General features: G+C 40.5%; 2 protein-coding genes across 11 annotated transcripts in view; both read left to right on the forward strand.

Annotated features, from left to right (window-relative positions):
* The first annotated feature begins 2,433 nt into the window (after window positions 1-2,433).
* prtfdc1b (phosphoribosyl transferase domain containing 1b) lies at window positions 2,434-10,375 on the forward strand. The gene is made up of 9 exons (XM_034614620.1): window positions 2,434-2,587; window positions 2,831-2,937; window positions 4,120-4,303; window positions 4,857-4,922; window positions 7,728-7,745; window positions 8,754-8,836; window positions 9,059-9,105; window positions 9,250-9,326; window positions 9,783-10,375. Exons 1-9 carry the CDS (start codon window positions 2,540-2,542, stop codon window positions 9,828-9,830), a joined length of 678 nt encoding a protein of 225 aa, XP_034470511.1. The 5' UTR covers window positions 2,434-2,539; the 3' UTR covers window positions 9,831-10,375.
* Window positions 10,376-11,783: 1,408 nt separating this feature from the next.
* Window positions 11,784-19,139, forward strand: part of arhgap21b (Rho GTPase activating protein 21b) — a 37,368-nt gene continuing 30,012 nt past the window's right edge. For 8 of the 10 annotated variants that reach the window (XM_034614602.1, XM_034614606.1, XM_034614607.1 and 5 more), the window contains exons 1-2: window positions 11,785-12,003; window positions 13,149-13,359. In XM_034614602.1, coding sequence (XP_034470493.1) covers window positions 13,288-13,359 — 72 coding nt within the window. In that variant the 5' untranslated portion in view covers window positions 11,785-12,003; window positions 13,149-13,287. Of the gene's footprint in view, window positions 12,004-13,148; window positions 13,360-19,139 lie in introns of all 10 variants that reach the window. The other 2 variants (XM_034614601.1, XM_034614603.1) reach the window with 1 other exon arrangement.

Below are 19,139 nucleotides of genomic sequence, written 5' to 3' on the forward strand. Positions count from 1 at the left end.
ATGGAGGTCCATCCCACACAGAGGAATAATTCACGATACGAAAGAAAGATATAACAATTATATTTGGATTTATTTGGACTTGCCCATATTTTTAAAGCATTTTTCCTTATAAAGATCCAAATCTGATAAAGGAGACGAATGGCTTTGTCCTTGTGAGTTTCTCCCTTCAAATACCGCAAACAACACCGCTGACATTATCTGGCCAGACAGTTGCATGTCTGACAGAATTACTTTCATAGCAACTGAATATTCATAATTGGCCAAACAACAGGGACGAGGGTGTAAGGCAGCAGTTGGCGGTAAAGTCTGTGGACGGTCACAGGCCTTGACTGTTGAGCGAGTGTGAAATGCCAACGCCAGACTGCTTCCCCCCTGCACCCCGAGGGCAGCGAAAAGAGCCAGTCGGCTCTCGCCAGCAGAGACGGCATCAAAAACAATCTGACAGGACTTCATCTGAAAACATCTTCTGGCCTGTGCGGCACTGCTCGGTGATCATCGGGCCTGCTGCACTATCATGCGAAACAAAAACAACTTTTGAAATAAGTTGTACGGGGAATGATGGCTATGATAGCCGCTTTCAGCGAGAAAGAAAAAAAATCACAGAGTGTGGTCATAACACCTCCTCATTCCTCGGAGGTGATGGCACTGTGCAGGCTTATTGAAATCTAATGTTGCTGTTGACATCTGCCTCCCCAGCTGTCATTGTACCACTGTTTGTAATTACAGCTGCCGTGGAGGGGCACGGGTGGGAGGCCCAGACACCTTGTCTCCCCCTCTCAACAGAGCCCGGCAGACTGCTCTAATGTGCAGTGACACGACAGCCCAGACCCTCCTGCTGCTGCTGCTGCTGCTGCCAGACGAGCGGACTGACCACACCAGTCCCTGGGTGGCTCATCCAGAATTCACTTGTTCACACACTGTCACACAAACACAGATTTTAACGTGCAAGTGAGACCGGGTGTGGCATCTCTTAAATGACAGGCCCGCAAGTCTACTTGTCTCTGGTTTTGAAAAACAGCACGAGACAACGTTTGAGGAGAGATTAAAAAATACAGAAAATATCAAAGTTAGCTAAATGATTTCACAAGAACAAAAGCAGTGCACAGAAGAGCCAGAAGTGTTTGCTTCTCTCCACTAGATGGCGATGTTAACATATTTGTTAAAAACCTTCAGATCACCCACATGATAAAGGTGGCATTTCAATTTGAAGATGAAATTATTGCCTACAGGGAATTTTGCGATTGCAGAAAAGCAAACTTCAATTTGCACAGAAGGGAAAGTAGTGCGGTTTTGTTCTGATTTTTCAATCACAGCATAATAAAAGTCTAAACAAGATTTTTTTTAGATCCCCGGTGTGACATCACAATCTTCTGCTTTACTTTCCTGTTTCTTTCCGTGTTTTTGAGTTTGAGTTCCTGATAATGATGATAGATCTTATAAGTTCCTGTCTCTCAAAAACATAGCTGAACCGGATGACTGAATGATGTCTGTAAAAAAATGTATGCAGTTTAAAAGGACATAAAAGCTACCTTTTCTCTGGGACATATTTATAAGCAAGTGTTGAGTATAGATTTATATTTCACATAGGTCCAACAACACATATCAAGTTCTCAAATAAGATGTGTTGTTTTTAAGGTAGCATCAATTATCCTTAGTGGGCCCCAGGTATCCATTAAGTTAAGATGGGGGCGGCTTTGTGCAGAGCATATAGGTGCAGAGGGATGAGTTTGCAAAAAGTAATTAAATTATATTAGGAAAATATGTCTTAAACAAATCATTACTGATTACAATTGTTACGCAAACTTAAAAAAGCACAATTTAATTAATTTAAATAATTCCAAACTGACCACTTAAGTGTTAATCCATTTTCTTTTTCTTTATGTTTTGTGTGTGTTGTGTAAATATACATATATGCTTTGAGTCTTCCTATCATTACCAATCGCTCAGTCTTGGCGATATTGTTTTATATATCATTTTGATTCTTAAATGGCTCTATCGTTACCTCTGCTAAATTTTTTAATGCATTTGAAAGTGTTTTTCTCCAGATTCTCTCCCATCTCCAGGGAATACTTCATGGATCTTGATAGGGAAAAAGTCTGACATATTTAGAGAACTGATATTTATGAGGGTGTGCAATTTGGTGCAGATGCAAATAATAATCTGGATCTGGTGAATTTAAATGTGGTTTCACAAGAGGACTGTTGGGCCTTGTTTTTCTTTTATGTGCTCTCCTAGCTCCGTCTTGTTGCATAATGTCAATTTAGTTGTAACGTGCCTTTATTGTCTATGGGTACTTTGTAGTTGGTTTATTGTCTATGGGTACTTTGTAGTTGGTTTAAAATAAGTCTAAGTGCAAAGGGATGGTTAAGTGCTGTGTTAGAGCGCCCCCAGCGGACGCAGAAGTTGTATTGAACGCCACCAGCGTGTTCTTCATGAGAGCACGATGCTCCTCCTCTCTCTGAACTGAGCCAACTCCTTCTTCTCTTTCCACCGCTTTTCCTGTGGCCGGAGCCTTTTTGTTGTGTCGGCGGAAAACAACATGGCAGACCTCTCTGTCCAATCCGACGGAGGAAGCGGCGGGATCGTGGTAATTCAATTCATTAAGCAGAGGAAATGTGCTGCACATGTGTGCAACTGCGCAGACAGAAGTTTACTTGTTGGTGGAGGCGCAGGGGTTTTTCTTTTTGGCTGCGCAACTTTACGCACCGTGTGGGATGCTCTGGATTTGGAGTCTCGTGCGTGCGGTGCAGCCAATAAACCTGCTGTTCTGCCACTTTTGCGCAATGAAAGAACACAGTTTGATGTGATGTCTGCATCTATTCCCTCTCAGATTAGCGATGACTGGCCAGGCTACAGTTTAGACCTCTTCAGCTATCCGGCTCACTACTCCGGAGATTTAGACTGTGTCATCATTCCACATGGCGTCATTATGGACAGGTACAACCCACGCTACACTGAACAAGAATCTTTACTAACCGAACGAAACCCTGCCTCTGCTTTCCAGATGTTTCTGCTTTTAGTTTTTGGGCGCATCCGAGAGGTTGTGAGCAGATTTATGGGATGTTAAGTGTTCCAGACTCGATGGTGTGGTTTAAACCCTCATAACTGTGGTTTTCCTCTGTAAAACTATAAACATCACTGCAAAGCTTTATCAACCCCACAATACAAACCACATCTCACACACAGATGATTATAAAACATTATGAGTGCTCTGACACACTGTCCCATGTAATGAATGTAATTATGATAGTAGAACATTTATAGAAATTATCGTGTAAATCAGATTCACTCATGATCTCTATCAAATTACTCAGTGAAAGACAATATTGAAATTCAATCAAGTGCAGTACAGGGCTTGGTGTCAACACTGGAATATATAATACTGTTGATATTCATACTATAGTGACCTGTCACGATCTGACAGATGTTTGTAAAATCGCATATGATCAAATCCAATACACTGAGCTGTTTCTCAATCAATGTTCTGATCAGTTGATATTGATAAGTGTCACGATAAATGTCACATCACAGAAGATTGTGATTTTAAACTCTACTTTATGAGAAAATAATGAGAAACACTTGATAAACAGTAATACCTCCTCACTCTGCTTACACAATGCACCAGAATTTTATCGATATAAATTGAACCTTTGTTATATTGCTATTGATGAAATAATAGTAATGACTAGAAAATTCCTCCCTAGAAATTTTGAATGTGTGCAGCGTGCTTCCTGCCGGGTCCAGAGACTGTTTCAGTTTGAGAGAGAGAGAGAGAGAGACACACAGACTAGCTGGTTTAAGAGAGAGAGAGAGAGAGAGAGAGAGAGAGAGAGAGAGAGAGAGAGAGAGAGAGAGAGAGAATGTGATACTGAGCGTACTGGAAGTGGAATTTTGCCATTCCTCAGCTATTTTTAGTAAAGTAAAAATGAAAATAAAAATAGTAGAAACCAGCATTGTTCACCAAACTTCATTGAAATGTGTGTATGTGAGTATTTTTGAGATGCCATGTGTAACTTACATATAATCAGACAAACAACACACAGGAGTGACAGCATTTATTGTCCTGGACGGACCGAGCCCAGTTAAAAGATGACATTTCTTATTTCTCCTTGTTCACAGGACAGAACGCCTCGCTCGAAACATCATGGACGACCTGGGAGACCATGACACCGTGGTGCTGTGTGTGCTCAAAGGAGGCTACCAGTTCTGTGCTGACCTAGTGAACAGGATCACGGCTCTCAGCCGCAACTCCAATCGAACAATCCCAATGAGGGTCCACTTCATCCGACTCAAGAGCTACCTGGTGAGCACTCAGTCACTGTAGCTGCTTTCATACATGCACTGAACTCTGGACAATCTCCTGGAATTATCTGGAGTGGCTGTATGTGAGAATGTTAATGTCTGCGTCATGTAGCTCCAGATATTCTCAAAAAGTTCACGTCTGAAAATGGCTCATAAGTCCCATGACTTGGTCAGAAGATGTGCGACTTATATTTTATACAACATAATGATAGCGCTTTCTTTGTGTTACTTTGCCCCACATTTGCAGTCACGGTGTGGCCAACGCAGCCACAGCCAAGGAGAAAAGTACCACAGACTTTGAAATGTGCACCCTATCAATAGTATCTGATTATCATGTGCCTGTATAATACACTTTGACCTGAATCCTGAAATGCATAATTTCTTTCACATTAAAGAATGATTCACGTAGACGTTTTGATCGTTTTGAAAAGTACATAATGAAGTTTCATCAAATACTGAGCTTTACATCTGGAGGAGATGATGTTTTTATGTAGGAAACACTTAGACATTAAGGAGAAAATGAACATGTTTCTCTTGGATCGTTGTTTTCACAGAATGACCAGTCGACAGAGGATCTTCAAATAGTTGGAGCAGAGGACTTGTCTTTTTTAGCTGGAAAGGTAATAATCTTCTTATCTGCATCACTGGGAACCTCTCCTTAAATAAACAACAACACATAGTCCAATAAAACATCATCATGAGCTTCTTTACATTAAAACAAACACACACACATACATGGCTCAGAGATGGAGGGTACAGATAGATGGCGACCTCAAGAGGGCAGCCTTCCCTCTGATCTGCCAGCCCCCCTCTCAACGCTGATGACATGGTTCTGTGCTTCCTCAGAGGAACTCAAAGACAGTTCCTGACGAACCCAGCGGTGATCAGATACCAAACGTCCTCATATAATTGTTTATAACTTCTCAAACTTTATCTCAGTGGAGGCAAATTGTAAAATCAGTTTAAATGGTAGGATATACTGAGTTACTGTAGTTGTTACAGGCTCACTGCTCAACTGCTTGTCTTGATATCATCAAATCAAAATCGGTGCCTCACTGAACTGAAACGTTTGTGCATGTGAGCTGGATATTACCTCTGATAGAGCTGTCAGACATGTACACTGTGTAAAATTGTATTTTAGATGTAGACCTTTATTTGGAAATTGCACAAACCTGTGAATATTATTCCCCTAAACATGCCTGTTTTTTATTTTATCAAGATCTATGAATTATTCTCTGAGAAACCAAAAAAAAGTAGAAAACCCCCCTATGTCACAATGTTAAAGAAAGTGGAAATAAGAAATCCTGGCTCCGCCCCTCAGATCTGCACCAAATGGTAATGGGGTTCTTCCTTGGGTCATGCCCCGCCCCTCCCTAAAATTCTATCCCAAGCAAACAACCAAGCAAATAATATAATAAATAAACGACAAAAACACAACCTCCCTGGCTTGAAAAAGTGTTAGAATAGGGAGTTGTTTATTTGCACATTCTGTAAACAACAACACCCTTATAGTACATGTTCTTCTGAGCATGACTGTCACATACAACTGGGCGAGCAGTTTTTACATAAGATGAGATTTGTCCCGTGTCTTCATCAAATGAAGACATTAAAATATTATGCAAAACTGCATCAGTGAGAGTGTGTGTATTTGCAGCTTGTTTGCCAAGTGTGCAGTTTTCCCCTCTCCACACATCTGTGTGTACGTGCATTTATGATTGTGTTTATGTGTGCGCACTGGGATGAATTACTACTACAGGAGCCATAAGTCAGTGAGTGTATTTCTAGGTAATATAAATCAGCAGAAGATACACACACACACGTACACACAAAGTGCATAATCAAACACACACTCACATTCACACAGTAATACGCCCTGTAGCCAGGCGTGGCATAGATGCCTGAAACATGAATAGGATATGAGGCAGGGAGCTTGAGTCATTTTCCACTCAGTATTTGACGTGATCGTGTGAAATCCCCGAGCTCCCTGTGATGTACAACTAAATTTAGCCGTCTGTTAGTAACCGAATGCTGCAATGTTTTTCTGGAAGAAGTGAATTTATTGGTGTGACAAGGAATATATTTAGTTCATGTTACGCATTTGCCTCCCTGCTGTGTAGTCAGACAGTGGCTTTCTCTTTCTAGGACTTTAATTTACCAGTACCGCACCCGTCAGGCTTGAGTATAACCTTTGACATCAGCAGCAACGTCGTCACAGGGGTGTATCTCGATTAAAAAAAACTTATCTCTACCATGGTAACAGCAAGTTTACAGTTTAAACTAGAATACCACTCAGTAGAGAGAATACCTCCGCCAAGGCCCAACAGGCGCCCCAAATTTCATACTCTCATAGATTTCAGCTTCTTAAATGTGAAAATGGAAGATTGGAAAACAGTGAACATGTTAAACGCCCTGTCACACAATGTTAAAGAAAGTAAAAGAAAATTCCTGGATCCAAATCCGCACCAAAATTTAATCGGGTCTTCTCTGACCCATACGGTATCCTTCCATCTATTTTGTGGAAATTAGTGGAGCTATTTGTATCAACAAACAAACGAGTGAAAACAAAACCTCGTTGGCCGAGGTAATTAGGTGGAGGAATCTGTGTCGGTTTAGTTTCTCGAAATGAGCTCATCCAAAAAAAAAAGAAACGGCACTTCCTTGAAGTCCTTATAAAAACATCCAGGAGGTTTGAAGTTAAGTGGTTGTCAAGGAAATAAAAACCCAGACAGACCGAGCTTCAGTGTTTCCTGCCCTCTTAATAAATGTGTGTGAATAATTGGGACTTAACAAAAGCATGACCGCACGCTTGGATGAATCCATTGTTTGAAAAGTAGAGTAAACTCCATACAGTTACATACAAGTGAGTATATCACCACCCGTCTACCCTGAAGTGGAGCGCAGATTACGACTCCTCGTATAAATAGTGCCCAGTTGTCTCCTGTTGATTAGACAAACATTTGCAGAATCTCAGCTATTCCGGTGTGACATTCGACGCGGGACTGAAGGAACACGGATTCCCAGTCTGGATGAGGCTGATGTTTTTATGTGCTTTTTTCACTTCCCTGCGTAATCACTGATATCACAAAATGTAATAAAAGCCTTACTGATAAAGCTCTTGCTATAATGAATATGGCTCAGTTGATAGGACATGTTTCCTCTTCCTCCCTTTATATTTCTCCAAAAATATGTTGTTCTGTATTTTAAAAAATAGTTTTCACTTTTATCTTTACTTAAAGTGTATAGTGCTTTGCTGTTGACATCATGGACGATTGGACAAGTAGATTTTTTTTTATACTCACCTGAGCTTTTTATCTATAATATGTGTATTTGAAGTCTACAGACGACACTGAAGCTTTGTTATTTGTTTCTAACCAAGAATGACTGCTTTCTTCTCCTCTCTTCCCTCCCCAACACACTCTCATAAGAACGTACTGATTGTGGAGGTGAGTCAAACATGTTTTTTTGCTTCTCTATTTATCCTCTTCAACCAAATGGGCCTATTGTATTTCATGGCGTGGTTGCTTATCCAGGTCAAGGGGAGCAATTTAAAGTTAGTTTTTTTTTCTTCTTCCTCCTCTGGACTGGAGTTCAACATGAGGAAACTTTTTAATTGGCTGACCTATATTTGGGAAATGGTAGCGCTGTTTTTTTTGTAACAGTATCATGAACCTTCCTTGTTAGCGCAATCATTTAGTCCTGTCGTGGGAAGAGTTGCACTGAGGAGAAGTGGAATTAGTCAGGGAACAGTATGTTCTTGCGGACATCAAAAGATAGGTAGTTCTTCCTCGGCCCTCCCACCAAGGTTCAATAAAATCAGTTCAATGGTTTTTACGTTATCCTGCTAACAGAAAAATAGCAATTTAAACATAACGTCATTGGTGGATTATTATTACTTTACATCCGTCTTGATTGATTTAATCACGTGAGATCTGATCACTCAAACCACAGTCTGGAAACATTAGGCCACATTCTGTTTCGAGCATATCTCTATTGAAATGGTTAAGATGGTTAAGCTCCATACATAAGTCAAATAAATTCATTCGAACAACGCTGAAACTCAAAGGCAAAATAAAACCTAATTTTACGCTGTATCCATTCACTATTGAAAAATGTTAAGGAGCATCCACTCTCCATGTAGTTGCCCTACATCTACACATCAAAGGCTGACAAAGCAAACTTCTGTGGTTTCATTCCACCACAACATTCACTCTTCCCCAGTGCAAGAAGTCCGAGGCGCTTAGTGTCAATCATCAAATGTTGGTTTTAAATTCCCTTTTTTCGTCAGAGGTTGAGCTTTTTTTAATAGTTTTTTTTAGAATTCTCATAAATGGTTATGTAATAAGTACAGTGTTATCAACTTCCTCATTTTTTGCAGTTCAGTGTGAGGTGATTCAGTTTCTTGTCAACATTTGCTGCTTTCTCAATCCAGTTTCTCTATCTGTCCCTCACAGGCCATCGTAGGCACCGGAAAGACAATGAAAACTCTCCTGGAGCACGTTGGAGCCTTCAGGCCCAAATTGATCAAAGTCGCAGGGTAAGACATAAAAAAAAAGAAGAAAAAAAAGGCAGCATAGTTTCTTGCTTTGTGAATCACTTGAATTTGCCCTCTGGTCTAGACAGAGCAAGAGAGACAAAGAGAGGAGAAGCCATGCGGGTCTTAGGTGCCGCTGTTTTAAAATTAATACGGCCTGTTGACACAAAGCACAACAGGTAGGAGAGGTTATCATATGATAATGTCTGCTTTTATTTCCCCCAGATTGCTTGTGAAGAGAATGCCCTTCAACTCAGCATGTCTCCCTGACTGTATGTACTTTACCAACCCTTTCATGTGTTTATGAGTCAGTTCCTTTTTCACATTTAAAAGCAATTGTTGCAGCTTGTTAGTCAATGAGTCAGTCGGCTTTGCAAGCACTTGCAATTAATGTCAGTCTTTGTCTATGATTTCAGATGTCGGCTTCGAGATTCCCAACCGCTTCGTGGTCGGCTATGCCTTAGACTACAATGAGTATTTTAGAGACCTCAATGTAAGTCGGTGCCTTTTTGACTCGAGACACCAGTGACTCTGTGAAGCTGCTTTCAGATATGAACCAGTGCAAATTGGGTCCAGACATTTCGCGGGAGTTTGTCTTTCACATATGAAGAACGCAGCAGGAGATTCTTCTTTTTCTTTTTATGTCTGTTGCATGTTAAAAACGTCTTCAACACGTCCACTCGCTCTTCATGAATTATCGGGACATTTTTCTAGGGGGCTAATGGGAAAAGTTCTGGCTGGGACATTTGTTTTCTCACATACAGACCCTCCAAAAACTTTCAGGAAATTGCATGTCTGAAAGCAGCTTTTCAGAGGAAGAGCTCAAAATGAGTTTCTGAGAGCACTGAATGTCATTACATGCACCAACTTATTATGTGTTCTGTATTGAATGTTGTAGAATTTGCTCTTATTCTCCATTTTTTATGTTTCTTTCCACCTCAATTTGTAGCATATCTGCGTGATCAGCGAAAGTGGGAAGATGAAATATAAGATTTGAAGCAGGGGCTGTAAAGGAGGCGACTGTTACACAGATGTCATCTCACAGCAAGCCGGAACATTTTTCTTGGGATGCCATGCACTGGCAGCTGCTATTGTGACATCTGATCTTGAATAACCCTGTTTGTTGTTTTTTTAATACAACATTCCTTCTCTGTAATGTTTTACAGTTTTAACATAGACAGTGAGATTTATCTTTAGCATCTTTTTTGTTTACAACCCTGATTCACGTGTGAAATGTATATTTCTGCAGCACTGTGACTGTGTATCTCGGTGTTTTCAATGCAAATGCCATGTTAGTCTTACTTCTATTGGATGCAATCTTAAGAGTTTGATAATCTTGATGAGTATGAATGTGAAAGTTTTTTAGGTCAGTCTGTGATGAGGTAAAACTGAGTGTAGCTTTCTTTCAAAACAAAAGGGAGTTGTTTTAAATAGGAAATCAGTGCTAGACTTTACAGTTTTCTTCACTTGTACATTTCATGCATCAACTACCTCCTTTTTTTTCAGTATTTGAGGTTTAACATAAAATAAACAATTTTTAACATTTGGGAGTGCTTGCCTGATTTTTTTCTCTCTTACATCCTCTATCCACTCACAAAAATCATCTTCAAATTTTCGAAATTAAAGTGGTGGTATACAAAATAGAAGAGGGCTGTGTGTCATAATGAATGATTTGTTTTCATTTGAATAAATCTAATTAATGTATTTTATGTTATTGTATTGTGCTGTTTGGATTTTAAATTGATGATCATGTTGTTACAGAACACTGGCTTCTACATACACTCCTTCATTGCCCTTCAGAAATGTAACTTTTTGTTTACTGGTTTGTCATCGTATCTTTCTGATTTTGAAGGCACATCCTGAAACATCAGCTTACCAGGGTCAGGTTGAAAGAAAGAAATCTAGGTGACTGAATCTAGGTGTGTATATATTATATTCAGTTTTTATGTATTCATTCTTTAAATATTGTATAGTATTTATCTTCTATATTTACATCTTGTTTAGTGTGACATGTGCCTGAGACCATGCTGCTGTAATTTCCCAGTTTTGGAGAAGTACAGTCTGTCTGATTGTTATTACTAATAATACTGATTCATTTAAGTTACTTTTAACAATATTGGGTAGTTTGATTTTAAACATTACAGCATATTTTACAAGCTGATTGTGTGTTTCATTTCATTTGTGTTATTTTCAGCCAGGAAAAGCTGTAAAGTAGCACAAATTAACATAAACAAACAATCTACAAGTATCTGAAGTAGTACAGTGGTTAAATGTACTTGTGTTTTATAGCCACAGTGGAGTCACTGGAAGTAGAACTGGCTGGACGGGACCAGCTTTGTGAAAGTCTCCTCCCTGAACTGACCTCTGCAACAAAAAGCTGCCGATCCCAAGACCAGGTGGCCCCTTATGTTGGGGAGGAATAAAGGGGACATGTGGCGGAGAGGGGAAGGAGGGGGGGTGCTGAGAATATGAATGTATTTCAGTCTTTAGTTGCTTTAACGTGTCTTCATTCGAACGAGCCTCTGAGGATGGCAGCCCGATGAGAGCAGAGATTAGATGCTGTGTGGTATGTGTGAACTCACATTCCTCCTCCGCTGCCATCCACATGCCAGCTCTGCTCGACCTCCATTTGAACCAGGGACATGTGACGCCCCCACAGCTCCAGCCCTCTGTGTGTGTGTGTGTGTGTATGTGCGTAAAACCAAAGCGCGTAAAACCAGCGCAGAACCACAGTTTCAAATCCCACCTGGTTCATCTGAGTGTTGAAAAACTCCCTGTTTCTTTTTTTTTAAACTCCGCTGGAACGGTTTAAACAACGCCACCTTTTATCAGAGAGCGGAGGGTTTTCTTTTATAAACTCGCACCTGATTGGCCCCGTCAAATACAACGCCGCTTCTGATTGGCTGTCGGGGCGCCTGTTTTTCCGAAGGTGGACTCCCAGAGAGAGTCGGGACGCTGGAAGCAGAAAAAAAAAAAAATCCAGCTACCAAAACTGCACCATGCGCCAACCGTGAGTGAGTGGAGCCGCCACCGGGAACTACTCCGGACTCCTTTCCACCATGACACCGCCCCGGTTCATCGAAGCTCCCGTTTCACGTCCTCACTTTTAACTTTTATGGACAAACGTCTCCGCCGCCGCTCGCCCGAAGTGACGCTTCTCAACTACACAGGTAACTTTGTTTCAACTCCGCTAGCACGGATGCTAACCGCGGCGCTAGCAGCCTGTTGCCGCAGTTCGGTCGCAGCCTGTTGCCCACTTTCCTGGCTTCACACGCGGCTTTGGAGAAGTATACACGACCCGAAGCGTCCCACATCGCCATTTTGACACCTTTTGTGTTTGGGATAACAACGGGGAAAGCCACTTTTGTCGGTCGGCTGGAGAACAACAGCTCGACACGCTCGGTCCCAGCCTCCGTTGACCATCGATCTCAAACAAGGGGCATTTAAATTCACCCCCTCCGACCCCGCACAACCAGGGCTTTGTGGTTAAAACACAACCCGTGTACCCCACTTGAGTGACCTGCACTCAACAACACAGGTTATACGGGGTCATTGGAACTTAATTTCAAAGATCAAGATCAATAAGACGAGGCATTAATGTCGCCCTGCCTCCCCTGTGCGGTCCACTTGTTGCCCGGTCATTCATTATTCATTATGTGTTGACTCGCCACGATGTTGTGCTCCGAGCTGATGACAACAAGCCCAAATAGTTGTTGCGTGAATAATGCGGTGATGATGCGGCGTGTCACACCAACGTGTCCCGAAACCTACTCGGTCATGTGTACACATTAGCGATCTCCACTTAGGTGCGCACGGATAACACGTAAAGATTGGGATCCCTTCTTTTTTTTTTTTTTTAAACCATCGTCCCCTCATGGGAAAAGCAAATGATGATGATTTCTTATTGAGGAATATAAATTGTTTTGTAGAGCATTGCTATTTCAGAAGGACACAAGGTAGAACATTCTAATACTGAAATGGTTATGATGATGATCCTATAGAAACTTTGTTTACTAACTTGTGCTATTACTCAGAATCAGCTGGTTTTTCCAGCCTCTGGGTTTTGCCACGACGAGGCACAACATCACCAGGTAGAAAATAGCATTAGATTGAGACTTGTTGCATAATGCTGTCCAAAATTAAAAGCGGATGGTCCACCATTATGAGCCCTCAACAACTGAAGTATTGAGTCATGTTTTTTGGCTGACCTTTGAGCAGTGGGAGATGTCAGATCTGAGCTGTTCATTCACAAATGTGACTGTAATTAAACAAAGCAACTTGTTGTAATCACGTCTCCCCCTCTTCTCTTGAACAGATGGAGTAAGACGACAAGCAGAAATGGAGATGTAAATTGGACGTCGAGGAACATTAATACACTTTTTCGCATCCTGCTGGAGCTGCATTTTTTTTCCGATGTGGTCGCTCACGGACAACAGGATTTTAAGTGAAGTTGAATGATGGCATCACGTTGGGTTAATTCTTTTGAAGATGATGAGAGACAACATGCGAGAGCTTCTTTCTGTGAGGTATACACAACTCCTTCAAACTCCACACTTTGGCAATTGTCTCTGGTTTCAGTATCTCCCTTTTTTCAGTTTGGTGTCGGGGGAGTAATGTGTTTGACACCTTGACCCAGCTGTTTGTGCTTGTAACAGCTCTCTTTGACTTGTTTTTTGGCCTTCATCTCACTCAGTGCTTAATTATTTTGGTTGTTTTGATAATTATCACCATCAGATCTGTCACAAGTTTGCCTGAGAGGGCTACTATTTCTTGTAAGGGCTAGGGTTGAATATTGTAGATCAAAAGATGGTCGCAGCGGAGCATTTAATTAGATTTGAAATTTTAATCAAATTCATCACTGGTGGAAGTGGGAGAAGACCATGATATTTAAGTAGTTCATTCAAGATCCGTTTTTTTGTTTTTAAGCTGTGACCCCTGTAATACCAGACAGGACACCATCTGCTCTGAGCCTGAGGCAGCATCCACACTCATTTTTCTATCAAATCCAAAACAGTCTCTTGTCTGTATCAGAAATGGTCTCCATCCATACTAACAAACCTCAAAATACACATCACATGACCATTTGTGTACACTGGTCATGCACATGCTGATGTAAACACGGAGCACACCGTTTACTGTGCAGTTGGTTGCTTAGTTGCAGGAAATTCTACAAAGGAGCAGCAATGGAAAAAACAAAGAGCAGGGATTTCTGTTTTGGACTGACAATGAGGTAGAACTGTTACTGAAAGTAAGGGTTTGCAACACTTTTTATTGTTTCCCATGTTGCGTTCATCTCCCGTAGTGGAGTCATGACTGATATAACTCAATCTGGAAGTAAACATAGAAGTCTGGACCATACTTTCCAAAAATCTCTGCTCAGTTTCTGCTTGAGTTTTCAAAGTGCAACGAATGCCAGACGTAAATGTAGCAAAAGTGATGTATTTTAAAACTAAAACATATTAGTGTGGCTGTAGCCTGAATGGAAACCTTCATATTGTTGTAATCTTTGAAATTGAGGTGCAGTCATGTATAGAATGTGTAATTTCTCCTTTCATTTCCTCCGTGATCTTCAATGTAATAATCATTCCTCACTCAAGCTTCCCTGCCTCTGTGTGAATACTCTTTGAATGAGGACTGTAAAGCTCCTTAAGCTGTCACCTCTAGCAGGCTGCATGTACAGGAGTTCATTCCATTTTAGATCATAAGACAAAGCACTGGGCAGTAAAGGACCCCTTGGAAATCAACAAGATATCAGAGCAGTTAACCCATAACAGGCACAGTGTTATATGATTTCTCATTAATCTATTTGGAGTGTTTTTTTTTTTCATGGTCCAGCGCATGAAACAAGCATAACCTTTTCATAGAAAAAAAAACAAGCACAATTCTATTTAAACATGTAACAGTTAATTCTGCAAACAACACACGCTAGAGCTCATTTAGGAGATGAACTGCAGGACAGCATTTTTGCATTCCTGCCTTTTTCACTGTTACGGCTAAATATTGAAACTAAGACGATGGTTCCCATTAAAACCAGATGGAGACACTGTCTACACATGTTTAAATTATACTGTAGCAGAATTTCATTGTTGTTAATAAACTCAACAGGTCTCAGTATTTATTGTTAAATGTTGCTAAAAGACTTGAGTTTTCATCATCTGACACAAAAAAGAAGAATCTTTTAATATAATGCGTTAGGAACATGTTTAAAGAATTGTGATAAAAGTGTTAGTATGGGGTGAGTAAAATCCTTGGTTAAGTGCAGTCAGTGGAAGTCCTTCTTTTAGCAGCGCTCCTCACAAGGCTACCACACAAACCAATTCATGTGCTAATTTTGAGCCGGAAACCCCTCCCCGGAGTCTCTGGTCCTGGGATTCTCTGGAAGCGATGACACTGTAGATTTAATGATTTAAGAATTGGATCTGATTGGATGTTACAAAATCTCTTTGGAACGTGTAATATGCACAAAGACAACTTGGAATGTTCTCGGTTGATGCAGATTGGTCAAAAGATGCGGATGATAAATGGGTGTGCCTTTATTGTTATTCAGAGATTGTGTGGCCCCTGTTGCTGTAAACAATCAGTAGGGATTATAAAAAGAGGCCGGATTACTGCCCCAGTCAGGCATTGTGAAGTACTTTAAGAGACCCTTAAGAGATCTCAAAGTAATCAGAACTTTTGCTGTATCACATACAATTTTATTTTTGAGTATGGTTCTTATCTGTCTTCTGATTAATCACACGGTCCAGTAGATCATGCTTGTTTATATTGTGCTGGTGATAACTTAATTTAAATAATTGATTTTTCCTCCATCAAGATTTTGGTGTTTGGGTTTTGCACACTGCAGTGTTTGTCTGCTTTGTCAACTGAATAGAGCGTGCTATTCAAACACTGCAGCTGAATCCCAATAGCGGACTTGGCTTATGTCTCCCTCCTCTACTTAGATTCCTCTGGTTAGATATAGAGTTCACAGCACAGATATTTAGGACTCTGTTTGTGGTAGGATTTTTTAAAAACCTAGGGTCTTAATTGTATCAAACTATAACATATGTTTGATTTGAAGGTCCTATGAGTACTCTTTTTTTTATTTATTTTTTATCGAGATTCATAATATCTGCATTTCAGCTTTTTATACTCCAGTAGAACAACAGAAATGAGAGTAACGTTATTGTATTATTGATGATGACGCATGACCCATACTTGGCACTGTAGGGGGGCTATTGACAAACAGATCCCCCCCATGTTCCCACAATTGTCATTAATGCTCAGCGTTTATCTCATTTAGACTGGCTGTCTTTTACAGAACCATACACGCAGGCATCATATGGCTAACTGATGGCAATCGGAAGGGAAAATTGACCTTCAATTGGATAGAAGAAGCCTGCTACTTCCTGTTGCCTTATGGTCTTGTCTGCAGTTACTCATGGGAGAACACAAGATGGGAGAGAGATGTGATTCAGTTTGCCCTTGTTTCTGTGCAGTACTTAGTGGAGAGATCCATGTCACCCAAGGTGGAGAAGCATGTGACATTTTGTACGTCTTTTGCTGCACCTATCAGCTTGAACACAGAATCACTGAAGATGAATGAAGTTGAATGAGATACATAACTGAGCTGGCAGCTGTTCTTTTGTCCAAAAAACTGCAAACATTACAGGCAAATGATGTTAGAAATGATACAGGCAAAAACAGTCTCATTGTTTTTAGCCATAAACATTTGAATATTATAATTTCAAGCAAATCTATTCACATATTTACAGTACATTGACAAAGTATGACGATCTTTGACAAAGCTTTGTGAGAGAAATAACTTGAGAGTTGTGGTTTTGAAATCGGTCTCCTCAGGAAACCAAATGCATCAGTGGTTTCATCCTATAGTTGTTGGATGTATCAGCAGTCCATTCTCATTACTGAATGCTGCTGAATAACAGCTGACACTAATGCTTTAAGAAGGCATATTTATATATACATATATTTTCCAGTTATTGACTGGACTGCCACAGAAAGTGAGCAAAACGTTTCATCATTTCAAAAGACACATTAATGGAAATCTGCATTGTTTAGTGTCTGTACGCACATACACAAATGGTTAAAGACTTGCAAATGCACTGGAAAGCTGTGTTTCCATACTAGCCATGAGCATCTGCTTTTTCAGAGATACACTGAACTTGGGACATTTTCCTAAAATTTTCCGAAGGGGCTGTTTGAGAGAAAGCAAATGTTGCTCCTGACATTTTCCTGAACTTTTCCGGCCAGCCCCCTAGTAAAATGTCAAATTCACATCAAAGGAGTGGGCCGCGTGTTGATGTGTCTAACCCCTCACCTGAATGTTCCAGACATTTTCCTTTTGTAGCTGTGTCTAATCCTGAACATGGGAAAATGTCCTCACCCAAATTTCTGGAGTTCAGAATAGGGTTGTGCTGATAGACGATGATCTCAGTGAGCGAGGATGGCCAGAGCAAATAACAATAACCCAATGTCAAGACAATATTTGTCTTGTTTTCCAATTAATTCATAAAGTTAAGGTTATATTAACATTATTATTATTTGTACTATTCCATTAATATTCAATTTGATAGTTTAATGTTTGTATACCCCATACTCATGGGTGCACAGAGGAGATGGCAGCCCTAATATTTTGATGTCTAAGCCTGCTTTCTTTTCTTGTTAACAAGAGAGAGAACGATAGAGCGCTGCAACCCATGAAACACCTGTTTCTACAAACTCCCTCCCCCCACTCCCAGAGAGAGAAACACAATTTCTGTGGAGAAATGAACACTAGTGTCTTTATTAGGTCTCTGTTTAAAGTATTCCCACACATTTGATGGTTGGGATTTTCTAGGATGAAGTCTCGTCTTCAGTATGAGTGGCAGCCGTCATAATTGGGTATGAACATAAACAATGCAAGGAATTCCACACATCCAAATGTGTCGATGCATCCAGCCCTACAAAAGACTGTACTGTGTCCCATCTGTATGTTACTACTCAGAAGTGTGGCATGCACAAAACACAGTGTGTCTACATAGAGTAATGATAATCTTAACCTTGTCGTGCACTACAAGGCGGAAACGCCCATTGCTCACCAGTGGCCATCTGTATCATTAACTCAGGCTTTTCACAGTTAAGTGCTTGGTTTGTATGGGATGTGGTGTAGAATTTGGCAGCCCACAGAGAATTAGGTTTCTTCACATTTTCAGGCTGTGTACTTGTCTGACGTTCTTAGAGCTGATGTCATGTGGTGCTTGTAATGTGTCATTTGGTGATGTCAGCAGAGTTTTTAAAAACGTACAGACCATGCAGTGTGGTTTCATAGTAGTTGTTAAAAATGAGCACGGGGGAAATCCTAGTTTCTTTTTCGGTGTGTTGCAAGACTGCAGACACCAGGCTTTGTGGTGTGTAAACAGCTGTGCACGTACAGTGCTGCCCCTAAAATTTCTGATGTTAGTGGGTGGCAATGTTTGACCTTCCCACTAATCTCTGTGGTCATGGAACCAATGATGTAGCTTTACCTCACAATGTCTCTGAAAATGACCACCGATGTTCACCGATACAAACAATGATTCATTTGTTAAGCAAGGAACAAAACTAAGCTGCTTTCCATGCTTGTTTTATCCTCATGCATAATATATAACATTTATTTGAACTAAATTAAGAGTTGAGATTGATTCTGGATTAATCACATTGCTCTACAGTAAAACACATGTCCGATAATGTCTCACAAAAATGTCCATAGCTACCCGGGGCTGGCACCTTTAGTAATGGTGAATGGTAGCTGTGCACAAGAAGCAGCAGAACATATTTGAAAGAATTAAAGAACCCCACCTTAGTTAGAGTTTTACTGGTGCAATTAATTATTCATTCATTTATTATTTGGTAATGTACTGAAAGGACAAAGCTTATAGATCCCAGGAAAAGACTAAAACATAAGACAAAATGGTTCTTGAATATGTAATTTTTCTTCCTTCGGGATTATATAAACAACTGGTGGGAATAAACTGTACATTTTTTGGGACTATTTTCTGCTGTGGATTCAGACACATTTGGTGCTCTTGTGGATATTTATGGAAGCAGGATGATGTGTGGGGGAACATCCTAAAATACATTACGATGCATGTGTTCATCATGATTAAGAGACATTTCAACACTGGGGCTCAGTATGTATGGTATGGCCGTGAGCCACCCTGAACACAACCGATTTTGTCTGATCTCGGAAGCTATTTTATTAAGAGGAAAAAAAAACAGGAGGGCAAATGCGGGTCTGGAATTTATTGTCCTGGAATGTCACAGAAGTATTAGCTATGCATGTGGCAAT

Source organism: Hippoglossus hippoglossus, chromosome 17 (assembly GCF_009819705.1).
Source record: "Hippoglossus hippoglossus isolate fHipHip1 chromosome 17, fHipHip1.pri, whole genome shotgun sequence".
Lineage (NCBI taxonomy): Eukaryota > Metazoa > Chordata > Actinopteri > Pleuronectiformes > Pleuronectidae > Hippoglossus > Hippoglossus hippoglossus.

Excerpts from the sequence above, each read along its gene's own strand:
- prtfdc1b (XM_034614620.1), top strand. The coding sequence starts at position 2,540 with ATGGCAGACCTCTCTGTCCAATCCGACGGAGGAAGCGGCGGGATCGTG. Across the intron at positions 8,837-9,058 it reads AAATTGATCAAAGTCGCAGG|ATTGCTTGTGAAGAGAATGC; the intron begins GTAAGACATAAA and ends TATTTCCCCCAG. Across the intron at positions 9,327-9,782 it reads AGTATTTTAGAGACCTCAAT|CATATCTGCGTGATCAGCGA; the intron begins GTAAGTCGGTGC and ends CTCAATTTGTAG.